Source organism: Agrilus planipennis, unplaced genomic scaffold, assembly GCF_000699045.2.
Source record: "Agrilus planipennis isolate EAB-ADULT unplaced genomic scaffold, Apla_2.0 scaffold123, whole genome shotgun sequence".
Lineage (NCBI taxonomy): Eukaryota > Metazoa > Arthropoda > Insecta > Coleoptera > Buprestidae > Agrilus > Agrilus planipennis.
Genome location: NW_020438894.1, coordinates 255,459 through 265,446, shown reverse-complemented (window position 1 = coordinate 265,446; position 9,988 = coordinate 255,459). Strand labels below are relative to the sequence as shown.

The window sequence follows — 9,988 nt, the reverse complement described above, 5'->3', positions numbered from 1 at the left end:
TAAACTGTTTAACATCAGTCACCTTCCGTGCGAGTTAAATCGACCCAACCGTTTAATATTGAAGCTGATATTCCATTTCTGGAATCCTCATTTCTCGAACGTACCTTGAAATAATACGATATTCATAACGCGTAGGTACGTCAGTTTCAACAGGAACGTCCGTCGGCGCAAAATTAATTGCCCCTGCTTGAATAGCAAAACCGAGAAAACGATAAAAAGTGGAATCCAGAAGAGTGGGACGCAATCTGGTCCCACGTTATTTATTATTTTTGTTAAGATGCAGCGTAGATTGCCGCAATGTCGAACAAAGAGAAGAATTATTGCAAAAAGTTTCCCGATGCTCGTGCCAGTTTCCTTGATTTATTAGTTTTCCCCGGAATAGCTGATGGTGCTCGTTAACTTTTTGCCTCGTTGGACCTTCACATATTAATTTATTTGGATAAGCAACTCGGTATAAGTAGCACCTACGTATCTCTCAAGTATTTACGTTGAATTTGGAATGCAACCTAAACATTTCTCCTAATAATCGGTCTTTTTACTTATAAACTATCCAACTGCTTAATAAATAATAACTGATCAAACTTTGGTCTTGGTAAATCTGGAAGACCAAGACAACACAAGACTAAACAAAACTCCAAGATAAACACTAAGTTGGATTCTACTATAGATACATTTGTACATATTAAGAATCTCCATTCCTAAAAAATGGCTAAAAATCCTGAGCTAATCTTCGCATTTCCCTAAAACTAGAACAACCCACATCCTTAACTATTTGCAAACAGTAATCTAATCTAGGTCTACCTTTACCCGTCCTAACTCCCGTTTCTGCCTCTAATATGTCTCTGACTAGACCTTCATGCTTGAGAAGGTGTTCTACTAACCTATCTCACCTATTTCTTATTGGCTTCCACAGAGCCCTCTGTTATCCTATTCTTTCTAATATTTCTTCGTTTCTAACCTTCTCTATCCATGATACCCTCATCATACGCATGTAACACCACATTTGGAACGCTTCTAACCTTTTCTTTTCCGCCGCGCCCACCATCCATGTTTCGCACCCTTGCAGCACCGTTCGCGAGAATAGAAGCAACTTTTTTTCTATCCTCTACTTTATATCCCTACTACTCCTTCCGTCCTCACTTATCTGATTCCCTAGATATTTAAAATCAGCTACTTGTTCTCGTCTTTCGTCTCGCATCTTTATATTCTGATTCATTGGAAATGTTACTATCTTCACCTCTGATTATTTCATCTGCGAAAACCCCTTAATGTACTAACTAGGTTTATCTGTTAACTTTGACTATTTCACTTCAAACAGACGCATACCATAAAGAAAGAGTCAAACCCTTTCTCAGTAATAACGAAACGTATTTATTAAGTCACAGATTCTTTATTAACTTGAGGTAATTTGTAGTAGATAAAAATTAAATTAATTTTCACATTAATATTAAAACGCTTATGCATCCAATAGATTTAAGAAGAAGCTAACGCACAAAAACATTAATATTTTATTTAATTTACGTTTAAAATCAGAGCTTGCATATAAATAAATACATTGTAAAATTCATATCGCCAAATTAAAAATCTAATTTTTATCACTTTTGGTAAATAGGTAGCAGAAATTGAATACATACTAATGTTACCAAAATTTGGTTATATATAATCTAGCATATTTTTCTTTGACTCCAGTGGACCTAAGCGTTTCTTGCGAAACAGTCATCCTATAGACGTTTTCTTCTCTTTCCAGGAAGTAAATCTGATGATTGGTACTCCTCTTGCCGAAGACCTTCACTTCGCAACTAAATTGTCTATCGGTAGACCCACAGAAGACCACTTTCCAGTCCATAATAGAATTGAACATGCTGGCAGTACAATGAAAAACGCCGTTGTTGAGATCGATCACAACAAAATCCGATCCGTTAGGGAAAGGATAACTGTCTCCCGACTCGTACACTTTTAATGAAGGATGGGCTATTCTGAAATGTGAACGAATTTCTGTTACTTGACCTTCAAAACCACAAATATTACAAGTGTAAGGGCAAAAGGTGCAGTTATGTTCGTGTATTCGTATCTTTGAGTATCCCAGAATAGCAAAACAACCGTTTCTGGAGTAACGGCAAGGAAAATTTACCGTTGTTGAGAGGACTTCTAACGTCTCGTTTCTATTTTTCGTCACAAAGTCTTGACAAACTCGACAATCGAACAACATGCAATTGTGACAAACGCCGTGCCCGCTCAAACACAAATAAATTGGGGGGATCATGTAATTGTGACAATTGGAACATTTGAGTTGTTCCAACTTCTCATCGTTAGTCATAACATTGAACGCGTTACTTTCATCGTCGTCTTCATCAGGTTGTGAACAGTCTGTTGTCAATTCTTTCTTTAGTAAACTCTCACTGTCGTCGTTGCTTGAGTCAGAAGTTTCCACTTTTGATGATGAATTTGATTCGTGCAGTTCACAAGCTGAATCCTCATCGATGGCATCTTCCCGTTGCAAAAACCCGTGGCTATTGAAAGTTTCATTGAGATTTTCGGAGTAAACCGAAGATCGATCGTCGTCAGTAGATTCGTCGGTATAAGAACCGGATTGTCTCAATCGTTCGAAACGTGACCGAAGCTCATCTTCTTCACCCCAGTTGTCTTCAATATGTACGCAACATTGTAATTTTCCAAAGTTATATCGTCCACATATCAACATTATGCCTTGTACGTCAACTTCTACGCTACCTGATGATGGATTCGTTATTACAGGGTTGTAACCCGTATGACAATGGCTATTTGTAAACGAAAAGTTTCCGCTAATTACTTCAATCGTGTATTTTATTTTATTTGCATGTTCTTTGGAGCCCAGAAATCGCAATCGAATTGTCAATTTAAACTCATCTTTCGTATACTCCGTTTGTAAAAGAAAAACATTGTTGTGATGGTGCAGGATGTAGTTTTGAGAATTATCTTTGGAGACATCAGCTACAAAAGACGGAGATTCTAGAAGAAACTCTCCGTGACTCTCTTCGAAGTGGTGTAAAACTTCTGTACTGTCGCCTTCCCATAAACATGAATCGGAAGCCATCGAAGGACAAAGGTAGATCTTTTTAGCTACCTTTACCTTCATATTACCCCTTAAAGTTTTCTGAAAACAACAAAATCTGTTAACATTTACAATTTACAACTTCATAAAATATTAGCCTACCTATTGCTCAAAAATTTATCGAAATCACCGAATGTGATGTGTTTGCACAGGACTGCCGCAAGATTACATAATAATGTTACGTATTAGCACGCACGTGATAATCAATACATTGATTCTCGACAACGTTTGGGTATGCCGGCAGGCAGAGACCGTCCGATGGTCGGCAATTTTTGTATTAAAGACGAGGAGAGTAATAAATCATGCTCTGAGTGACACATATTTGCTGCTTAACAGTAGAAACTCCAGAATTCTCGAGAAAAATGGAAACTGTTCCAAAGAATTCGGTGATAATATAAATAGGCCTTGAATGACAGCCAAAGTTAATTACTATATGGATAGGTGATCAATTACATGAATAAACAGTGCGATGTGAATACCAAGTGGTATAAAAATAATGGCGAGTAAATAGGCACTTATATACAGTGTGAAATGGCAAAGTAGTTCAAATGCTCAGATAAAATTTAATTCAAAAACGAGATATGTTCAAGATCTTTAGCGCGATATGTTTCTCGACGATCGAAGATCGATATATTCTTGACTCTTGCGGCAGCCCTTAAGTTTACATTTTTGAATTTACGATGGATATTAAAAAACTACAACTGCGAAATTTCTAGTACCTAAACAATTATAAAATCAAAAAATTATAACGTAACAGTCTGTAGACAAATAAAGCGGTTATTTATCAATAGAGAGAAAATGTAAAAATTATCGAATGGATTATAATCAACATCAATATCAGTAGTTATCGTTAAATTTATAGCGTTTGTATTGTATTGTATTAATTTAAGTATTTAAAAAAACAAAGACTGTACAACAAAATAAGGTAAATATACCAAAACGGATACGTTCGCTTCGTTCTTAGATAACTACTGTTACTGCAAATAATTAATTAGACAGAAATCGATGTTGTCCGTGAAGCAGCGTCATCGTCATCCCAATGTACGAGAATTAATCATTTACTAACTAATCAAATACAACACACGCACACACAGGCGTACACATTTACAAACTTTACATAAGTACGCCTCTAGAAACATTAGTATATCTATTCATAGTTAATAAATAATATTATAGCTTACCTGCCTTGACAACTTCATTCTAATTTGATTGTCATTTGTCATTTGAATCACTTAATAACGGAATCTACACTGTAGCCAACGTATGTTGGTAGTTATTTGCACAAGTTATTAATGTCGTATAGAATCGCTTTAAAAAATACCTCTCCTTATCACAATCATAGAGTGACAGGTATACATATTTACGTGCACTGTTCTCGTGTATTGTACAAATGTGTAGGTAAATGTAAACGGTAAACATGAATATTACCTCATACGTACGATTTTCAGATGGAGGATATTAACGCGACCAAGATTTTCATCTTACATGAGAGCGCAGCTAACGAATGAATGTTTATCTTTGCAATTTGCTTTTAAGGAGCGTGTCTTGATAACAACAATTTTGTGCGGCGATTGTTAATTTTTTTTATTGTTAACCGTATTCTCGCAGCGAATTGGAAACATTACAAACAAAAGACGAGACAAGTTAACAATATTGTGTAGTTTTTTTTTTTAGGGTGGCGGTAAATAATTAAACAACTTTATGTTTTCGTAACGTTTCGATTTATTCAACCATCTCCAGACTTTTGAAGTGTTATTTAATTTTAAACATTCTTGATTGATTCTCAGAATCAGCACCTATGCAGTAGTCAACATGAAAGAATGTTTAAAATTAAGTTAGGTAAATGCCTAGATGATGGCCCACACCCAAGAAGGGTGGGATCGAATGAGGAAGTCTCCCCCACCACTGTACCATAAAAAGTTCGTGGCGGTTTCACCCCCCTAAAAAGTTATGGGGGTTAGATGGGGGTGGGGGTAGGGGGGATCGAAAGAGGGTGGTCACTTGAACAAAACCCGATAACCTAACCTAACCTAACCTACCCTATTGATAAAGATATTTAAATAATGTTTTATATAATTTTCTCAATATTTTTATGTATTTTTCATTAGTTTTACCTTTGAATATTGTTTAAGAATGACTATATAAATATTTACATGCCTAGAAATGTATAAAAATTGACAAATTTATTAACTTTGAACCTCCATAACTTTTTATGGGGGTGAGACCTCCACGAACCTTTTATGGTACAGTGGTGGGGGAGACCTCCTCTTTCGATACCACCCTACCCCCCACCCACCCCCGAATATGGGGTGGGGGCCACCATCAAGACCTTTACCATTAAATTAATATCTGTTTACAAGCAGTAAGTTGTTTATTTATTTGACCGCCTCCCTGGAAATAACTACATAATTTAAAAGTAACGGTCAGGAATCTAACTTAAGTTAAGAATATTAACTGACTGTTCCTTATTTTCTGACATACATCTGCTTGTAATGGAAATAGGTGCGACTATCTCCTCTGATGATACGACTTTTCTGAAATTAGCTGACTATTAAAAACTTCTAAACAAAATATGAAACTAACAACGCATTTGATCGTAGAATCACATACTGACGGAATTAGTGCGACAGCGTTTAAAATTCTTCTTCTTTTTTCCAAATGAACTACTGTAAACACCATCACGAACAAATATCTCGCCTCGCTATAAATTTCTCCTCTTAAACTCTTTTTCCCTGAGTAATGACCCTTAAAGGGCACCATATATTATACCCGGTTAAACATTAATCTTTTCGAGGAAACGCATAAATATGTTCGTCCTTTATTAGGACTCGCCTCACTTTAATAATAATAAGAAACTGTATCAAATACAAAAATGTTATGGGTACCTGCTCAGATAGTATAGTATAGTACCTACGATACGCTTAATAGAATAAATTACATATAAGTCCGCTGTTTAATTAGTATCTATCGTTTTATCTTATCTTTATTAAATTGTATGTAAATTTAGATAAACGATAGATCACAAAGAAGACTGATTCAAGAGATCAAGGATCAAGGCAAATAAATTAAGTTATTTGAATTATTATAAACAAAGTACGACTAACTACAACCAGAAAAGGGTCTATAAAATACCTAAACTACCACTTATATGAAAAAGAATATAATAATCCTCTAATCTGAATAAAATATGAAGTTCCTTTTGACCAACTAGAAAATTTTTGGTCACTGTCAATATTTTGAAAGCTTTTGAGATAATAATTAGCAGAAAATGTTAGTTTACAATGACCGTTTATTAACAATGACAACTTAATCCCATATTGAAAATAGTCTTCATGGTAGGATTTAAAACAAATCTTCATCTAGATTCTAAAAGAACCGAGAGACCATGTTAATGAATGGTTTTTAGTCAATTTTTTTACAAAACAGAGACATTCTAATTAAGTTTATTCAGAGTGTTCATTAGAACGTTCCACAAACCAGTAGAGCCTTAAGAGAACTTTTAATCCCAGATGCTACGAGAGCGTTAAGTATTCTCCTCCAGTTCCTTTTGGAGCTGTTTTTTAATAAAACGACCAGCAGGAAACGACAAGGCTTTATAATTAAGTTTTTAATCTGTCGACATAAATAACCATAAAATAATGTTACTTTTTTTGTACTCATTCTACTGTATGGAATAGAATAGTTTTGAATAGTAAAATCAGCAACTACATACTTATGAAATGAACTAATTTATATCTTTCGATGTCAAAAAAGCTAGTAAGACAATTTAGTACAGAAAGCGTCCGATGAATTCGGATTAGGTTAACTTAAAAATAAAAAGCAGGGAAAATTTACTACTGAAGATGGTGAAATATTAGTTACCGTAAGTTTACTTGTCAAATAGAAGCATTTTTATTCGCCATTCTTAATAATAAAATGCCAATAAAAACTATTGGTTACTAGAAAATTTATTGTAATTGAATATTCAGCGGCACCACCTTAAATTAAACAATTTAAGACAATTTGCCTATTACGAACGACTAGATATTTAGTCAAACATATCGAATGGTCCATTGTCTTGGTCGGTTGCTTTCTACGATCATATTTATTTTAGGGTGAATAAAGTAACAAAAAATTACTCGATTGAGTGAAACAGAAAAAGATTTCGAGAAAAACTGATTCCATTATTTCCTAGAAACATTTCCGTTACGTAACTGTAAGTCGACAGCAATAAACGTAAATAGACAAAAAAGAAAAGAGTAATAAAAGGAAAGCGTGGGCAACTTGACCGGAAAAACGTGACGTTTCCGGCTTTCTCGTTCAGCTCTAATTCGTTCCATATCTGCAACCATCAGTCCGCCTGTCGAAATCGATTAGCGGCTTTTAAAGCCCTTTTATAAATGATAAGCACCGAGCATTTCTTTGCACTGACCTCAATCCACAACACTACTGTTTTATAGGAACGTTAATGGCATCAGGAACCATTTGACAGGAGATCATTTTCATTGCCCTTAGTGCTTTTTCACATTAACCGGAACCGGTTACCAGGTACCGCCGGAACTGGTTATCAAATACCGGACAGCCGGTTTGAAAGTGTACGCAGTGTGTAGCATATTTTTACTTACACATGCCGAAGTCACCGGATGGTCACCGGGTACCCGCTAGACGGCATATAATAATTGGGATCCGTCAAATGGGCATACACCATCTGGTGGCAAAATTTATAACTCGAATGAGGGAAAAGTTTACATAGGAACTGTGCACGCAAATTGTAAAATTGTTTATTAAAATAATAAAACACGTTAAAAAGTCGACGAAGTTTATTCTAAAGTTAAATCAAATAAAAAGTTAATATGTTCAGTGAAAAGCTGCAATAGCACTTTAGACATAGATCTTTACTCTTCACCTACATTAACTACTTTCCAATAAAAACTAACCGTTTTATATATGTAAAAAATATATTCCGAAAAATAGAGAAAAAAGTAAACTAATAGAAGCTTGAATGAAAGCAGTAGGTATCAAAGAAGTGAATTCCGGAATAAAAATTTGTTCACGTCATTTTAATGCACATGATTATATTTCAGCAAGTATTTACCATCAGCCATAACCTTAATATTTAAAACTAGAATCATACTAAAATTATAAAGTGAGAAATTATTTATTCCTGTGTAATTGATTTAACACAATTCTATTGATACGATATAAGTATTTTGATTTTCAGAACCTACCTGCTGCAATACAACAAAGTTGTAATAATGTGTTTGCAACGTTCTCTTAAATCGGCTTTGCACGTGCAAGTCATTGATATGATATTGCTTAAATCACCCAGAATCACCTCACCAATTATATAACGTGAATCACTTTTTAAATCTGAAGTTTGTAAAAAGTAGGCAGTAAACTTGACGGAATTTGAAGGCTAGCTTCCGGATTTGTTATTTCCGAATTTTATAATGTGATTGGCATTAAAAACACGCTCGCCTTCAACGAAATTTCCTTTCCGAGGCTTTGTGTCAGCCCAATCACATATTGTGTCAATACTTATCGTTTTATCGTAATTTAAAAACTTGAAAATTGCACGCTACACTATAGGAACTACAATAAATTTTCCCTAATCGGCGCCATGTTTTTAGGCTCCTCCCATTTGACAGATCCCAATAGTATTGATTATTATTTTATGTTTAATATTTATTGGTTGAACCTAATACAACCGTTTCTTTTTCTTCTAATGATTATCTATAATTATTATTAACCTACAACTAATAAATCAACTCCTTGTGTCAATTAAAAAACCGTGAATGGTGTACGAAGTTAGCAACAACTGAATAGCTGGACCCAATTAAATGTAAAAAGACTATTATTTTTGTTCGGCTACTCATTAGAAGTGTTTTAAAAGTTACTAACAGAAATTATACAAAACAAAATTGTTTGATAATGAACGAATTTAAAGAAGAAAATGTAGAAAGGCGAGAAATACTGCATTATGGCATCGATTTAGAAAACACTGTCACAGCGACAACGAAAAATTGTCGCCCATTATTGACAATCGACTTTAAACAGTTCGCAATGACTTTTCACGGTAAAGTGAAAATCCGCCTTCTGACAAGAACAAATAGATCTAGTACACCTCACGACCGCAACGTTTAAGACGAGAAATAGGTTGTCGTTAAAGTTTTTTACCATCGCCTGATGTAGGTACCTATATCGACCTAATTTTCGAACAACTGTCTTCCATTATTTGTAATATGTACAACTGGAACAAGTCGACAACTAAGTTAACATACAATAAATTCAAAAATAATCTTCTTTTACTTGATTCCACCCTTTCTGTATCAGAAACGAATTCGATATTCTTGAAAACTGCTAATAAGAAATAATGTCATCTAAACAGTGTCTTTGTACAAACTAGAGTGGGTGGATCGGCTGATTGCGATGATTTAGGGAGCCGGACCATAGGTTAAACCATAATGGGGGATTCTTAAAGAGAGACCAGACTAACACAAGTCTCTGAAAGACGGCAGCAGCTCTTTTCGAGATCATGAAGATCGGTATGGAACTCTGATGCACAATACTGCGATGTGGAAGGCAACGGGAAACCATCACATTATAATCCCGAATAAAGGATAACGTAGATAGAAAAGGTTAGAAATAAAGAAGTATTAGAATGAATAGGAGAACAGAGGATTCTATCGAAGTCAATCAAAAATAAGCAAGGTAGGTTGGTAGGACACCTTCTCAGGCATGAAGGTCTGGTCAGAGACATATTAGAGGCAGAAACAGGAGTTAGGAGGGGTAGAGGTAGACCTAGGTTAGATTACTGTTCGCAAATAGTTAAGGATGTGGGCTGTTCTAGTTTTAGGGAAATGCGAAGTTTAGCTCAGGATAGGAAAGAGTGGAGGTACGTGTCCAACCAGTCTTAGG

At 35.1% G+C, this 9,988-nt stretch overlaps 1 protein-coding gene across 4 annotated transcripts; it reads right to left on the bottom strand.

Moving 5' to 3' along the window:
- Positions 1–1,409: 1,409 nt before the first annotated feature.
- LOC108739398 lies at positions 1,410–4,489 on the bottom strand. Of its 4 annotated transcripts, XM_018473287.1 has the most exons (3): positions 4,273–4,489; positions 2,132–3,133; positions 1,827–1,976 (listed from the first exon to the last, which is right to left on the bottom strand). In XM_018473287.1, exons 1-3 carry the CDS (start codon positions 4,312–4,314, stop codon positions 1,920–1,922), a joined length of 1,101 nt encoding a protein of 366 aa, XP_018328789.1. In that variant the 5' UTR covers positions 4,315–4,489; the 3' UTR covers positions 1,827–1,919. The 4 variants fall into 4 exon arrangements, with proteins under 4 accessions (XP_018328786.1, XP_018328787.1, XP_018328788.1 ...); XM_018473284.2 differs by having other exon boundaries at positions 1,410–3,133; XM_018473285.2 differs by having other exon boundaries at positions 1,410–3,133; positions 4,277–4,489.
- Positions 4,490–9,988: the final 5,499 nt, after the last annotated feature.

What these genes read in the sequence shown, in the direction of transcription:
- LOC108739398 (XM_018473284.2), bottom strand. Translation starts at nt 4,314, where the DNA reads ATGACAAATGACAATCAAATTAGAATGAAGTTGTCAAGGCAG. An exon ending in GAATGAAGTTGTCAAGGCAG is followed by an intron (nt 3,134 to 4,272) that starts GTAAGCTATAAT and finishes TGTTGTTTTCAG; the next exon opens with AAAACTTTAAGGGGTAATAT.